The sequence below is a fragment of the Amblyomma mixtum genome, chromosome 2, assembly GCF_055824585.1.
Source record: "Amblyomma mixtum isolate Tamu chromosome 2, ASM5582458v1, whole genome shotgun sequence".
Lineage (NCBI taxonomy): Eukaryota > Metazoa > Arthropoda > Arachnida > Ixodida > Ixodidae > Amblyomma > Amblyomma mixtum.
This window is the reverse complement of record NC_143013.1, coordinates 237,552,664-237,568,878: the sequence shown is the minus strand read 5'-3', so window position 1 is coordinate 237,568,878 and position 16,215 is coordinate 237,552,664. Positions and strand designations below refer to the sequence as shown.

The 16,215-nt window shown below is 50.9% G+C and overlaps 1 protein-coding gene across 6 annotated transcripts in view; it reads left to right on the top strand.

The window, feature by feature from the left end:
* LOC149363053 (cholesterol transporter ABCA5-like) overlaps window positions 1–16,215 on the top strand; it is a 144,022-nt gene that overhangs the window by 115,743 nt on the left and 12,064 nt on the right. For 4 of the 6 annotated variants that reach the window (XM_089573347.1, XM_089573348.1, XM_089573349.1 and 1 more), the window contains 9 exons: window positions 1,383–1,473; window positions 1,556–1,841; window positions 2,623–2,736; window positions 2,812–2,868; window positions 5,021–5,134; window positions 8,002–8,194; window positions 10,665–10,810; window positions 12,528–13,085; window positions 14,288–14,425. In XM_089573347.1, the coding sequence (XP_089429473.1) occupies window positions 1,383–1,473; window positions 1,556–1,841; window positions 2,623–2,736; window positions 2,812–2,868; window positions 5,021–5,134; window positions 8,002–8,194; window positions 10,665–10,810; window positions 12,528–13,085; window positions 14,288–14,425 (1,697 nt within the window). The remainder of the gene's footprint in view (window positions 1–1,382; window positions 1,474–1,555; window positions 1,842–2,622; window positions 2,737–2,811; window positions 2,869–5,020; window positions 5,135–8,001; window positions 8,195–10,664; window positions 10,811–12,527; window positions 13,086–14,287; window positions 14,426–16,215) is intronic. The other 2 variants (XM_089573351.1, XM_089573352.1) reach the window with 1 other exon arrangement.

Sequence of the window (16,215 nt, the reverse complement as noted above, 5' to 3'; positions counted from 1 at the left end):
CCTTCGCCCGACCCACATGGAGCGATTTTCTCGCGAAAAACCTGCGAACGGCCGCCCGGCGGCGTCCGCTTGGCCGCCGGCGGCCGTTCGCCGCCGACCAAGCAGTGCTAGATACGTTCGCCCAGCGGTCAGCCGCTGACCGGAAGCGGCGAATGCGAGCTCAGCGCGGACCAATGAGGGCGCTCTGTTCCCGCATCTAGCTTCCACCCGATTTCCGCCGCGCGGCGACAAACATGGCGGCGCCCTTCGAAGCCGGACCCCTCGCTTCGGACTGAATTCTCGTTGTTTCTGCCTTTTTCAGTGAGTTTACTGGCCGTAAATGGAGCACCGGTCTTTAGCTTCGTCTCAGCTTGCCTACAAGAAAACGTATAAGCGATAAATTTGGTTTATTTTTTTATTTAGAGTGAGAGTTCTCCCACTTCTAGGCTTACGAGGAGAGTCGGTTTGTTTACAGTATCAAGACGGCTGCTGTCTGGCGGCGGTCGCCTGTTTTTCGCCGTATGTGGTGCAGCACGGCGAAAGCGCGTCGGCACTTAAAGCTGTAATTCTGGCGAAACACAGCACTTATAGCTGAGACTCTGGCGAAACTACTTCTAAGCGAAAGCATTTTTAGCTGTTACCCTGGCGAAACTCCTAAGCGCAAGCACTTTTATGACAACCACAGCACTTTTATGAAAAAAAAACAAAAACAACCACATGCAGTCCCTCCTCGAAAGACCAAGTCAGAGGGGAAACTGAATTCAAGCATCTGAATTCAAGCATAAGGTGCCACTTATCGCTGTGGAAGGATCAGTTAAAAAAAACGTTTAAAAGCGTGATATTTTAATAATATTTTTTTCCCTGACTTGGTCTTTCGAGGCGGGACTGCGTGTGGTTGTTTTTTTTTCATGTTTTTAAAGTGACTACCTTATATTGCGCGTGTCAGAATAAACCTCAGTTGCGAGTTAGCGCTTGTCTGCGTCGTGTCCTATCCGTCCCTTGTGTTCCTTGTGCACTATTTTTACATCATGAACGTTATCCAACTTGCCCAACTTTCGGCTTTGCTGAAAGCACTTTCAGCTGTGACTCGGCGAAACTCCAAGCGAAAACACTTCTAGCTGTTACTCTGGTGAAACTCCTTCTAAGCGAAACCACTCTTAGCTGTTACTCTGGCGAAACTCCTTCTAAGCGAAAGACAATTTAGGTGTTACTGTGGCGAAACTCCTAAGCGAAAGCACTTTTAGCTGTGACTCTGGCGAAACTCCTCCTAAGCGAAAGCACTTTTAGAGGCGACTCGGCGAAACTCCTTCAAAGCGAAAGCACTTCTAGTTCTGACCCTGGCGAAACTGAAGCGAAAGCTGTCATAGCCGTGGCCTAACACCGGCCTCTTCCTCGAATCGCAGACTGGAAGGCAATACTGTGCAAGGGAAAACTGAGGTGCGCAGGGACGTCGCTGTTTCTCAAGAACCGCTTCGGCATCGGTTACCACCTCACGTGAGCAGATTTTTCACTCTCTCATGCTTGCAATTAGCCCCCGTGCGAGATGCCTGCTGACGCTCTCCTCCTGCCTGTGCAGCATGGTGGTGGAGCAGGGCGCCGACAAGGCGCAGCTGACCCAGCTGGTGCAGCGGTTCGTGCCGGCCATCTCGGTGTACCGGTCGACCAGCACCGAGCTGGCCTTCATCCTGCCCATGGACTCTACCTACAACTTCGCCCCGCTCTTCGCCGCCGTCGAGCAGGCCATCGCCGACGGGGCCCTGGGCGTGCGCAGCTACGGCATCTCCATGACCACCCTCGAGGAGGTCTTCCTCAAGATGGGTGAGGTGGAGAAACCCGAAGAGGTGCACCTGCGGGACATACAGGTACGCGGCACTGCCCCGTTATTCCCAATCTCCGCAATGTTGGTTACAGGCAACGACGTTTACTGGGCGCCAGCGTGCGCTTAGTCTTTTCAGTCTCGTCGACAATCACTGACGCCAGTAGCCCGGCTTTGCCAGTTTCGCTGCTCCTTCCGCGAGACGCTTTGAGATTACTCCATGTAAGAGCGTCATCTTGGCTTCAGTGTAGCAGTCGGGGTGACTAATGTGATCGTGCCAGCTATACCTCGTCACTTTTAGCCGCTGTGTCTGCGAACCACATTTCTCACAAGTTGCAAGGCTGAAAGGAGGAGGTCGGCGCAGCTGGATTTACATTGCGCACTTGGCAGCTGTCTCGATTATCACGAAGACGTGCGCGCGAAAGTTGGACTATTTTTTTTTTCTTTTAATCCTCAGTGCACATGGCGTTAATGTAGTGAAAATGACGGTCCCGTCTGTTCCGTGTAATGTTGAGAATAGTGGGCTAAATGTCCTTCGAAGGAAAAATGGAAATGGGTGGAATGCAAGTCAGCAAGCAATGGCGACTTCCAATTTTTTTACGGCAACCTTGACGCCGATACGAAGATATTCGCGGTGCAGTAGTTTTGAGGGGACACTCCTTAGGCCAGATATGCGTTGAAGAACTTCGACAGTGCTCATTTAGAGGCAGTCCTCGATGGAGCCTCAACGCACACTACAGAATGCTACACAGAGCCGGCCGAGAAGCCGTGCGCTCTAGCTTTTGCCGTAATCTGGAGAGAATCCTGAGTCTTGTTGGGGACGGCAGGCGGACATCGCAAACACTGCCGTGCGCAACAGCCCTCCGCCCACGAAGAAGCAGCAGCTGTCAACGGGGCAGCCGCTCGGCGGTCACAGCGCAGGCCAGTCTTCCTCGCGTCGGGTGAGTGCCAACGGCGACCGCCATCGTCCTCAAAGAAAGGATGACGTCATTAACCGACTGACCTCATGCTCGCAGCACGGTGCGGGCCTTCCTGGAGCCGCTGCACACTCTCAGGAGCGCTACCGGCGTCAGGTAGGTGCACGCTGACTTCAGGCTCGTTCGTGGTGTGACGTCGGAATGCGTTGTGGGCCCACTTAAGGAATTAGTGCTCGATAGAGAAAAGTAGAGAGAGGCAGAAAGCATGAAACGAAGCTAACCGAGCATAATCGGCCTAGATGCCGTTAACCCTCTAAATTGACTTTTTTTTCCACGGTACCAAAATGATCGTTTAGTATCCGTGCTGCCATCTGTCGGCAAACAAAATAAAAGCCTCAATCCGAGCACAGAGTGCCAGAAAACACATTGTTTATGGGGACGTAGAACCCCATAAACCAACTAGCCAACTACTGTCGTTAAGATTTCTTTTGTTAACGGACCGTCCGCAAATGCAAATGCAGTGTGTGGAGTGGAGCGGCTTTCTCGCAGTGGCTTGCTACTTATTAAAGGATTATAGCAGGATAGAACACAAGAACGAAGAAGCTTTTCCCCGTCAAAGGACCTTCTTCAAGCCAATGGCGTCGGCCGATTCTCGTGACCTTGCTAGCGTGACAATGCATGGAGTGGCAGATGAAAGGGCTTAGTCCCTTCCCTGCATTGTCACGCCGATCCCTGCACTATCCCGCTAGCACGTTCATGAGAATCGGGCGACGCCATTGGCTTGATTGAAGAGGATTCTTTGACGGGAAAAAGCCGCTTAGTTCTTGAGATGTATCCTACTATACAGCAAAACATTAGCGATGCCCTTTGGCACTCTCGCCTGACAGTCGAACTTTGCGGCGGCTGGGTGGGTCCCTCAACCTAGTGCATTCAAAATCGCAGTCGAAATCTTCGTAGACTGTGCGTGTCTATGCTGATACGTTGATCCAATTGGAGTGCATTCAAAACGCCGATTTCTCTATCCAAAGCGTTTCATTTACGGTTTGGTGGGTTATTGGGTACGGTTACCTCTAAACTATGCAGTGTTTCAAAAATTCAGATATATTTTCTGAACGTTTTTCAGTATCTAGCTGTTGTATGTACCCGAAGCGGACACACCACGGTCGGTTAAGAATTTATCGAAAAATGCCACGTCAGTTGAGTTAACGAGTCTGTTAGGAGGTGCGTAGGGAATATTCTTTGTATAGCCACTGTGCTATTACTGCGTAGCATTTTCGCATGAAATGGTAACATCGTAACGCAGCTAGGCGCTGAAAACTGATGCAAGCTTGTAGTAACTACACTCTTAATCTCTTAAGCATCAAAACGGCTTTCACCCGAAGTAACTGTGTGTCTCTTTCATGTCTTTGCAGCTTGCATTCCTGTGCCTGCCTTCCTCCTTCGACGCTGCTCCGTGCTTGTTATCAGCATCCCAATTAAAGCAATGCTCCCCGAGCTTCTGTGCACTGTGTGCTCTGACCGTCACGTTTTGCATGTTACCCGTGTCATGGTGTGCACCCGTGTGTGTGCGTGTTTAAATGTGTTGACGGTATGTATCCTCTGTAACTGTGTGGTCGCTTCTGTGTCGGCAGCATTTGTGCTAACATTTTGCGGAATTCTCTCCGCTTGTCTACTGCATCTCGTGAAGTCTATCCACTTGTCTTCTCACACTCTGGCGTTTCTAGGCAAGTGAAAGAGGAGATTTTGGCGTCAGTAATTGCTTTCGCTACAGGAAGGTTCACTAGAAGGCGCTTGCTATGTTCCTTAACGTATATTTCCTTTTTTTTTTTTTGCAGACACAATCAACTGCTGCGTGTTTTAACAAGAGGCTGTTTTCCTGCACGGTTTTGATACCTGCATATTGGTTGTTCTCACAAGCTTTGTGACCAAAATCGCACTAAGCGAAAGATCTGCACTGACCAGTATTTTATAGAACGCCAGACGAGAGCCCCCTCCTCCTCTCTCGATCCTTCCTTCCCGCATAATACCTTGCCTCATGACAGAATCGGGAAGAGAGCGACCAGTGCGAACTTTGCGCCAAGGGAAACCCTTAATGCTTTTAGTATCAAGACCTACGCACGCAAAAGGACGTAGGAAAGGAAAGGATTAGATAAGCGCATGTCTGTGCTTTTATAAGGTTCTGTTCTGACCATGCGGTACCAGCCGGCCCATCAGCTCACTCTTGCACCTAAGCTGCTGTTCAGAGTGACCAATGTTCAAAGGGAATGACGTCTCAAGGCGCCTACTATCTGTCTCTGTGTTTGTGCAGACCAGCTACCAGAAGGAGATCGAGGAGATCGAGCTGGTCAAGAACAATAAGGAGACCATGCCTGTGACCAGCGTGGAGCCGAGTGCCCTTCAAGCCTTCGTGGCCTTCTTTAAGGCGAGTGACGGTGGGGGGCGCTGTTACAGTTTCGCACCCTAGCATCGCTTGCTAGCTTGGTGCCAACGACACTATCCACACGCTGAACGTTTTAAATTCCCGTGGGGGCGTGAGCTGTCAGGAGTTCAAGGATCTAGCTTACACCAAGCGTCCTTAAAGTGCCTTCATTTTCGATTTACCTCTCTCTTTACCACGTGTTCCCCTAGTTTCTTGTCTAGTAGGTGGTTCGTTGAGTAAAGTGGTGCAGCAAATAAGACAGGACCAATTATGATTCGCAAACAACGAAGATTTGCGTCCACCGAATAAGAAGATACTGTTTGCCGTCAGTAACAAGACACACACACTACTAGAACCACAGAGTTCTGGCCACTGAACTACAACAATTTCCCATTCCCACTGTGGTAGGGTAGGTCCTGTATATATGATTGGCTGGGTGTAAAGAAGTGCGCTCCATTACATACCCTGGACAACCCAGCCTAAATAACAGCTTAAGTTGAGCGCCACCGCTGGATGAGTTCTAGTTGTAAAATCCCGAGGCAAAAGGTAAATTACGCGCAGAACCTAATCGCGGAACATTTACAGGGCGGATGGCTAGATTGCGTTTAGAAGATAACGGATGATCGTTCACTTAAAGTGTTCAATCGGAAGGCGTATAGGCGAAAAAGCACCGTCTACATGCTTTACACGATTCGTGAAGCAAAGAATCGCGACTTCGGCAATGTTGTATTACTGAGCTGTGAGAGAAATGGAACTTTGGCGACGTCTTAATTTAGACTGTAGCCCTGCACTTCAAAGGGTATACCGAAGACGTCCGCACACGGGGAGTACTCACTATTCACTTCTCCTTCCTGTGAACGCTGCCACTGCTGGCGGCTCAAATCGTAAGAGCAGGAACTGATTAGCTTTAGGGCAGCTAAGACCCCAGCCCGGATCTCTCGGGCGGGGTTCCCTGCCTAGCATATTCCCGATACAGACCACGAAGAATGTACGCCCTCCACACTTTCACCTCAGGTTTAGCTCATGCGCAGGGAGCAGTTTGCTATTTCCAGCCGCCGAATCATATACAGCTGGTGAAAAGGACGTCTTCGGTTGGATGACAGTGGAACTGCCGCACTCCTACAGTGCCACGATAGGTTCCTGCACGGGGCGACCTGCAGTGTGTCTGGAGCCTTTCTCTTGAACAGACGCCGTGCTGCGCTGACAGCGGCTGGGCTTGAAACGCAGAGCGTTGTTTGGCTTACGAGTCGTCAGCACTCCCGTCCCTAAACGCTTGGCGGTTTGCCCGTGTTGTATGGAGGATCGCCTCCCACGTTTTCTTAGACTGGGGCCCGCGGTATGCGGGCTTTTGCACATCTGGATTCGTACAGTGGAAAAAGTAGCAAGAAGGAACGCGAGAAAAAGAGTCCCGCCTCGTGTTATGGCTAGCACCGTTTCTTCGCTTTGCCCTCGCAGTGTTTACTTTAAAACGCGAGCCAGCTATCCCACAGCGTCTGTTGCGCATAAGCCGTTTCGATGGAGGTGAAACGCAAAAGGCGCCTGTAGTCCTGTAACGTCCTGCGATACAGATTGTACTAACGTCAGTTTTCGTATCTGCCCACAAAAGAATATAAACTCTTTGGAGTACAGCGCAAATCGTACTTTCCAGCATTTTTTCCAAAGGAAGCGTAAGAAGTCAGAGATGAAGACGGAGCACTGTAAAAGCACTCACCGCAAACGCAACTGTGTCGGAGAGTTGAGCCTTCGCAGGGCGTACTTCTAAAGATTAACATGCAGAAAACCAAAGTAATGTTAAGGGAACAGCAGTTCGCAATTGGTAGTGAGGTACTGGAAGTAGTAAGAGAAAATGTCTACTTAGGGCAGGTAGTGACCGCTGATCCGGATCATAAGAGGGCGAGAATAAGAATGGGGTGGAGTGCATATGGCAGGATCTCTCACATCATGAATGGCAGTTTACCAATATCCCTCAAGAGAAAAGTACCACAGCTGTATCTTACTGGTACTCACCTGTGCGGCAGAAAAGTGGAGGCTAACAAAGAGAGTTCAGCTTAAGTTAAGGACAACGCAGCGAGCTATGGAGAGAAAAATGATAGGTGTAACGTTGAGAGATCGGAAGCGGGCGGAGTGGGTGAGGGAACAAACGCGGGTTAATGACATCCTAGTCTAAATTCAAGAGGAAGAAATGGGCTTGGGCAGGGCATGTAATGCGAAGGCAAGATAACCGCTGGTCCTTATGGGTAATGGAGTGGATTCCAAGACAAGACAAGCGTAGCAAGGGACGGCAGAAAGTTAGGTGGGCGGATGGGATTACGAAGTTTGCAGGGATAGGGGGGCCGCAACTGGTGAAGGACAGGGTTAATTGGAGAGACATGGAAGAGGCCTTTTGCCCTGCAGTGGGCGTAGTCAGGCTGATGATGATGATGACTTCTGAAAAATTATGAGGTGCACCTAAGTCTCCTTACGCGCGGAAATGCGAAAGCTGTGTGCGGCCCGCCACTTTCGTCACCTTCTGGGCCAGCGCCGTACATTGCGAGCGTAATGACCACAGTCAAAACTAGTCTATTCATAAACATTAAATCTAATTCGGTCCGCAACTTCACGAAACACACCCACCACCGCCAAAGTCCACGTGACACCCATCGGCAACGTGCCGCGGGTGTCACGTGGACGCCCATCGGCAACGTGCCACGTTAAAGAACCCCAGGTGGTCGAAATTTCCGGAGCCTTCCACTACGGCGTCCCTCATAGCCTCAGTCGCTTTGGGACGTTAAACCCCAATAAAACCAAGCCAAACCATCGGCAACGTTATCGCGGTTGCTTCGTGAACATGAAAGAGATGTCCCCAGCGTAAGTGTGGTGTGGTCCCGCAGGCTCGGATGCTGCTCTTCCTCCGGGCTCCGATGCACGTGGTTCCGCTGGTGGTGCTCCCGGTGATCATGGTGCTGCTCAGCTACTGCTTCCTCAACAAGAACGAGGTGCCCGTCAACCGGCTGGGCGTCTTCACCCCCGACTTCTACCCGGACGCACACGTGGTGCAGGCCTACCGCAGCGCCGACAACCAGGGTGAGGAGCAGCGGGCGGCCTACACCCGAAAACAGCCGCCGCGGTGACTCGGTGGTTATTGTGCTCGGCTGCTGACCCGAGAGACGCGGGTTCGATCCCGGCCGCGGCGGTGGAATTTCGATGGAGGTCATATGCTACAGGCGCATGTACTGTGCGATGCCAGTGCACGTTAAAGAACCCCAGGTGGTCGAAATTATCTAGAGCCCTCCACTGCGGTGTCCCTCATAGCCTGAGTCGCTTGAGGACGTCAAACCCCGTAAAGCAAACAAACAAACAAACAAACAAACACCTGCTCACTACAAAAACCACTGCGTCGCTCTTAACATGCAACGCCAGAATGAAAAAAGAACGAGAAAGCAAAGGACACCGACGATCTCAGCGTTGATTTGCGAGCGCGGGCGACAAAACCTGCTTCTCGGCGGCTGGAAAGCAGGTCTGTTTGCGCATGCGTGGATGGGCACGGTCGACTGCGAGAGTCATCCCGCACCGGTTTTTTCGGAGTGAACTTGGGTCTTCGGTGCTGCTGGTTCGGTTTTCTGGTGAAGAATGGGATATTTTACCGTGCAGCTAGGTCGTTCTGATGTCTGGTTCGCTACTGTCGACAGAGAACGTGAAAAATTGGATAAAGAAATGGGATACAAATGGGGCTTGATTTTGCGACCCTAAAAGAAAACAAGGAATTGAAGTATTTAACTGCAGCGCCAGTTCCTTGAATTGGTGCGAAATCCTAACACAGCACTGTCACCGACTTCTGTGATCTGGCTGGAGAGAGCAAGAAAAAAAAAACATGCCTTGTGCCAACCTCTATACACTCTTTTCATAATCTAACATGCTGACTTTCCCATTGCACAGTGGCCGGCAGACGACAACGAAATGCTAAACGTACAGGGTCAATCACACTGAGAGGGAACACGGCTTCGCGTGGCTGCGCGCATGCGGAGCGCCATTACGGCCAAGCCTCTAGCAAACTCGTGCAAAGGGGCAGATGGCACGAAGCACCACGTCAAGGTCCCTCTTCTCGTGCGCCACTCTGTATTGATTCTTGACCGCGTTAGAAGCAGTGGCATTCCGCGCGTGCGTGGCCACGCAGAGCCGTGTTCCCGCTAAGTGTGATTGACCCTGTACAATTGCCAGCGCTTGGCAGTTGCGTGTGTTGTATCGGGAACCACCTGAACACCATCTACATCATAAAATTGGCAGTGGCTTAGCCCGCGGCTATGCCAAGATATACGTAGCGAAAGTAGGCATGCGACACAGCTGGCGAAGCGAGCGGAGGCAAGCGCAACGAGGCAAGTGGTGTGACGTCATACCAAACGGCGGCGGCGGCTCCGCGGCGAGGCGCGCGGTGTGAGGTCACGCCAGATGGCGCGGCGAGCTCGCGGCGTCCGCCAGCTGCGGCGGTTGCTAGGCAACGGCTCAAGGACGGTCTCTGTGCCTTCTCGGAGCACCGCTAATGCGAAATCGCAAGTTCGTGGCCAATATGTAGCTTTCGCTACAAAACACGCGAACAGTGCCTGTATTTTTTTAATTAATACATCGCGCTTTCGCCATAACTTCGGCACGTTGTATTGCTCCGCAGCTGGCCAAACATATCTGCAGAGTAACGCGTGTGGCTCTACACGACAGGACCATACGAAAAAACTACTAACCATGGATTTCTCCAAGTTTTCAGTAAAATCAGTTATACACTCACCAGTCATCACGAAAAACTGCTGCTGTCGGCCGTCTGCGGCACGAGAGACTGTTTCCAGCCTGAAACTGATAAATTTGTTCTCAGTGTTGCGCTGTTTTATCCGCAAGGAAGGGTAATTAAATAAGATTTGACAGGTTTTTTGAAGAAATATTCGTCCATGTCTGGGAATCGAACACGGAACTAACGTCTCTTCGGGGCAGTCGCTGTACCAGCTAAGCAAACCGGACTACTAGCAGATGGCAAGGCGAGGCGGAATTGATCAACTCGAAGCGGCAGCTATGTAAAAGTCCCGTGCGTTTAGGTGAAAACCCGAAAGTGCTGTAAGTAAGTTTCAAGAAAAGAAATTATTGTTGATCTACTACACTTTGGAGGTTCCTCTAAACACACTGAACTAGTTTCAACTGCACTATCTTCGTATTCTCACGCACAGCGAGGAGGTTTTTGTTTCTTCGTTGGCGAACGCCTGTCTGACAAAACAAATCAGTTGCGATTCTGTGATCATTCTTCAACTCGACAGTTCACAGAAACTGAGATGCGAAATAGCTCAAAGATACTGGCCTATGCACATCACCAGAAAGCACAAAGGCACGGGCAATTTGTTTCCACGGCTTGGTCACCCGAGTGTTCAGGTCTATGTGAATGTCTCAGGATGTCTGGAATGTTAGAGTTTGACGCAAATAGGCCACCAACGATAAAAGAGTCTCGCCGTCCTCAAACAACTCCGTTCTTAAGTACCCCTGTTCATTAAGCGTCCTCTTTGTTCCGTTCTCTCTGCAGTGGCGGAACACGTGCGTCTGTTCGAGGAGGCCATGAGAATACAGAACATGACCGTGCGATGGAGGAACAACAGCGTCACGCTGGACAACGTCGACGTCAACAGTTACTACGCCACGGTGCCCGAGAACCTTGGCGGAGAGTACAAGGTACGTCGTGCCGGAATCCTTTACGCTGGTGTCACTGCGCAGGTTACTGCAGTATCAGAAGAAAAGCCACGTGTCGCTGTGTATTAGGCGGACTTAGTCCAATCCCGTGCTTTGTCCCCGGAGGGAGACTGCACTGCGAATGTCGTGTGCCATGTCAAGGGGTAAGAAACCAACAGAACAGAACAGAAAGAGCGCTTCAGGATGTCTTTCTTTTCAAGCTTCTTGACTCTAACTGTTATTCGTAGAGAGAGAGAGAGAGAAAACTTATTTTGCACAGGAATTCGGGCCTCGTACGACCCCTGGGTCCCCGCACGACCCCATCACACTCAAACGTTCATGCCTAAAAGGTACATGACGCTGGCAGCGCGGCTGGCGACGATCTTTTGTCTTGCCGGGTCCATGGAGCGTAGTGAGGTCTCCCAGTCCTCCCATGTTTGGAGTGGCACCGACCCGCCGGGTGAAGGCGACGTCGGACAGGCCTGGAGGATATGGGTCAGGTTTGCCTTCTGTGCATTGCACAGAGGACAGGAAGATTGGATGGGTCGGTAGTGGGAGAGTAGAGAGGGGGTGGGTATGGTCAGCGTTTGGTAGTGAGGGAGGAGTCGGGGGGTGGGTATATTTCCGTTTCGGCATGAGCATTCGCAATGAGTTCAACGAAGGTGCACGCACGCTCATTTGAGAAACCCCCCATTAGGTCTGCCTGTGCCCGGTTTCTAGACCCTCGTGCTAAAGAATCGGCGGCCCCATTGCCGGGGTTTCCAGAGTACGCGGGCACCCAGATGAGCTCAGCGCTACAGGAGGAGGGCGGGTTCTGGGTCAGTATTTGGTAGGTGGCAGGGTGGACTCCGCGCTTAGCATAATTTAGGAGTGCTTTTTTTGAATCCCTGAGTATAGAGGTGGCACAGGAGCATCCGAGCGCAAGCGCTACAGCTATTTCTTCTGCTTTCTCTAGGTTAGTTCGGAAGCCGTAAGGTTAGACGACAATAGAAACAAGCTCAGCGGTGCTACAAACACTGACGCTTTGTTACTATTTCGTTCATGCGAGTGGTGTAGCGGCAGAAAAGTTTTCTTTCTGAACCAGTGCCGCCATGTATGGCGCCCTGATAAGAGATTATCGAAGGCGACATTTCAGGATTGCGAGCTCAGGCTTACAGCTTGCCCATCCCGCTTCTAAGACATTCAAAACATCGTTTCTGCTTTCGCAACACTACATGAGTCATGAATTCCTGATGTTAGCTCAGCCAAGGTTTGTTCGAAATAGGACGCATTCGACTTCAACCAGCGCTCGCACCTTTGCTGCGGGAACGTGTGATTCAGGCAGTACACACACGTTAAGCGAGAAACAGAGTTCTCCCGCACCTACGTGTGCAACCGTACACGCAGCCACTCGCTCAAGCGACGTAAGACTGGCGGCATAACAGAACCCTGGCTGGACTACCGCTTCTTATAAATTAGTGCATGTAACGTCCGCGAATTTCACCTGAAAGTTGATCATAACGAGCGCCGATTAATTTCTCTAAAGGCCGAGTTACAGATAGGCGAGTCGGCCCTCGTATGGTAACTTCCTTTCAAGGCTGTGGAGATACGGAAACGCGGCCTAAATTCAACAGCCTCTACCTGTTAGCCTGTGCAGCGCACTGGATGCGTGAACTTTTCGCGCCCACTCCTCCCTCTGCGATGTCCTATTCAAATGCGTTCCCTCCGTGCCTCTTTGCAGTACACCAACCCGCTGACGCTGCTGTTCAACGACTCGCACGTGCACACGCTCCCCATCCTGCAGTCGCTCATGTTCAACGCCCTCTACGCCGCGCGCGCCAAGAGCTCCGACGTGCTGCGCCAGCGGCGGCTCCGCACCGCCTCCTTCCCGTGGCCCCAGCGGGGCGTCGACAAGGTGTTCGACGCGCAGCTCTACACGTGGACCATGATGATGAGCGTGGTGCTCGCCTACATGCCCTCGCTCATCGCCGTCGAGGTGGTCGAGGACCGCCAGAACAAGGTCAAGAACCAGCTGCGCGTCTCCGGCCTGCTCTTCTCGGGCTACTGGTTCACCGTGCTGCTGAGCCACGCGGTGCTCTACCTGCTGGCCGTGATGCTCACCGTGCTCGCGCTGGTGGCCATCGGGGTGCCCTTCCTCACGGACCCCGTGGCCCTGCTCGCCATCGTGGCCCTGTTCCTGCTCTACGTGCCGGCGTCGCTCATCGTGTGCTACGTGCTCACGCACCTCTTCAACAAGCACGAGACGGCCAAGGGGGTCCTCCCCTTCATGGCGCTACTGGTGAGCGGCCCGTGGATGGGCGTCTGTATTTATACTATTGCACTCACACAGGTACTCAAGGGAATGCCAACTCTGCAAGGGAAAGTCAAATTCGGGCTGCTTGTGTACTAACCGTTCCCTAGGCTCCTTTTATGTTGTTATTTTGTCTTCCGCACTTGAATGTTCTTCGATAATAACTTACCACCGAACAGCGTCGTTTTTATGCGAAGCATATTACTCGCACAACCGAGCTCTTCCTTGCTGCGCCGCGCACGGCCGCGTAGCTACCACTTGACCTTCATCGGCGCACCACGTGATATGACGTCACAACAGCTGTGAAAGCTAGGGCCTCGTGCGCTCGCTTGCGGACGCGCAGCCTCCGCCGGCGGCCTAACTCCCGCTCCTACCGCTAGGAGATACTGACGTCACGCAAAAGGCGACGCACTCGTTGAGTCAGTTCACCAGCGAGATGTCGGCCAGGGAGAGGGCGGCTCGCCAGACCGCAAAACTATGCTTCGCATCCTAGGCTTAACCATAAGCTAAGCCAGGCCATTTTTTTACATCACTAAACTATGGTCCTAACACGCCAAGTCAGTCATTTCACGGTAAGATAACCGCACGGGCTTCATACAGCTTTACATGTCGCTAATACGGCGAGTTGGTACATACTTGAAGAAAACAGCGCAGCGACAGGGACAAGAGAGAAGATGAGACAGGTGCTGACTAGCAACTGAAGGTTTATTGAAAAGGAACGCATAAAATATACTCTCCTAACAACCAGGAGCACGCATGAGCTACACCAACAACACTGATAAGATGTCAACTCAAGTCATGGTGGTCAAGATACAACAGTTCACAAACATGAACGAGGACTGATGGGGTGCTTACGCATGTGTCGCGGTTTTTGTGAATATGAAATGAATATGTCAATTTTGTAGCCTGTAAGAAAGGTACTCACTGGCTCCTCTGCTGACCGGCAGGTTGTTAAAAACACGACGGCTGCAGGATATGTGAACCTTTGATGAGCAGCTGTCCGTCCGGCATCGTGCAATACGTCATGAAATGCTAGCTGCTTATCGGTTCAACAATTTGAAGCCCGTCGTAAGGGCAATGCTATTTTTTTTAAATACGAGTAGATATTTAGTATGTCGCGAAAAGAAGGCAGAGAAAACACGGAAGTCACGCGGAAACTAAGCAAGCCTGCTCCTCTCGCTCTGTTCCAGTGCTCCATGTTCCCGGCCGTGCCGGTGACCATCCTGGACATGATGGGCTCGTCGCGTAGCGCCACCGCCTTGCACTACACCCTCTGCCTGCTGGTGCCCTTCTACATCCCCAACGGCGGCCTCTACTACATCACAAAGGTGAGCACACGCCTGGCTGGCTACTGTATCTATCTGAGGCTCACTCTCCGTTACAGTTCTCGTCAAGCGATTAAGCCACGACAAAGCTTTCGTTACAAGGTGGCGATTCTACACGCAGTGTGTACCAGCCCTAGAGGTCCATCTCGCGCGAAGCATATACCGGGTGTCCCAGCTAAATGTAACCAAACTTTAAAAAAAGGCGAAGTGTCCTAGTCCAGTAAAACCAACTGAGGGTTGTTCATAGGTCGCGTGGCCTAGTCTTGAGTATTTTTTTCGCTCTTATACCAAACCCAAGTGCGGAGCAATGGGAGGGTCTGCTCTCCAGCGACTGCCGCGATGACCAGATCGGTTTGATACGGCGAGCTCAGCTGACGGCAGCATCCAGCGGAGCCCTGGAATAGGGGCAACCGACCGTTGCGGATGGACTCATCTGACCACATAAAAAACCTTGTGCTAGAGCCGAATGAAGTTATCCTATCCTATCGCTCTTGAAAGTTAATTAATTAGTTAAGTTTAATTAGCTAACTTTTAATTATTGACTTCAGGAAGAAAGTGTCAATGACAAAGTTTTAGATCGCCTCGAAAAACCGCTAGTAGTGCTATTTCCGTCAAGTTATGATTTACGTAGCTTCATTTATTGGCCTCAAAAGAAAGTTGTCACGTGACCAGCTGCTCGCTCACTTCTCTCCCTCAATGTGCACCCAAAGTCTCATCGAGGAGAGGACTTCAGAAAAAATGGATTTTATTCTTTAAGACGCGTCTTGGGACGTTGAAGTGGCACAGTGGTCATGTGGAAGCTTTTTCTTATTGTGCGGGTTATGGTTATGGTGCGGGTTATTGTGCGGGTTATGGGTTAAGGCCGGTAAAAAAACTACTTTACGTAAATATTACTTTGCTGCAAAGGTCTCAGTAAGCTGTTTCTCAAAGCGATCTACAACGTTTCCATTGACACTTTGTTCCTCAAGTCAATAATTAAAAAGTTAGCTAATTAAGTAAGGTTAACTAATTAATCAACCTTGAGGAACGAAAAAAATACTGCAGACTAGGTCACCCGACTCTAAACAACCCTCATTTGGTTTCAGACGGCTAGGACACCCCGTGTTTTTTATAAACTTGGTTACATTTAGCTGGGACACCTTGTATGTCTCACACATGTAGAACTCTATACAGTGAAGACACCAGTTTTCTTTGTTCTTTTGCTTGCCAGAGTTGACTCCGTACGTGGTGCGAGAAACGTGACTACTCGCAAAGTTGGAGGAGATGAGACTGCGTCAGTCGATAGCTCCGTTGATCTCAGCAGCTGAGACCAGTAATACCAGTAATAATACAAGAGCCGGCATTCACAGACAACGACCTATCGAATAACCCACCTCCTACTGCAATCGTTCAATGCACGCATCTACACGAACACCCACCACTCGCATAACGCAGCCAAAATGAGCAGCAGTAAACGCGTAGGACGGGTTTCTCCGCACAACACGCAAGGCGTTTGTGGTGCACGCTTCGCAGGGGACAGTGCTCGGGAACTTCAGGCACGTTGCAGACATCGCGTACATGCAACTTGCGCGAGCCTTCCTAGCAACGGCCTATGAGTCGATGGGGGGTGTCTACACTGTAAAGATAAAACTTGAAGATAAAACTTCAAGTATATCATGCTTTGTTTAACTCCCATTTAACCCTTTACTGCACGATTTTTTATTTTATGATAAGATTATTTCAGGACATGCAGGCAGTCATAAAAATCACTATATGCACATGGAAATTTGATTCGCTGGTTATCAACATTTTTT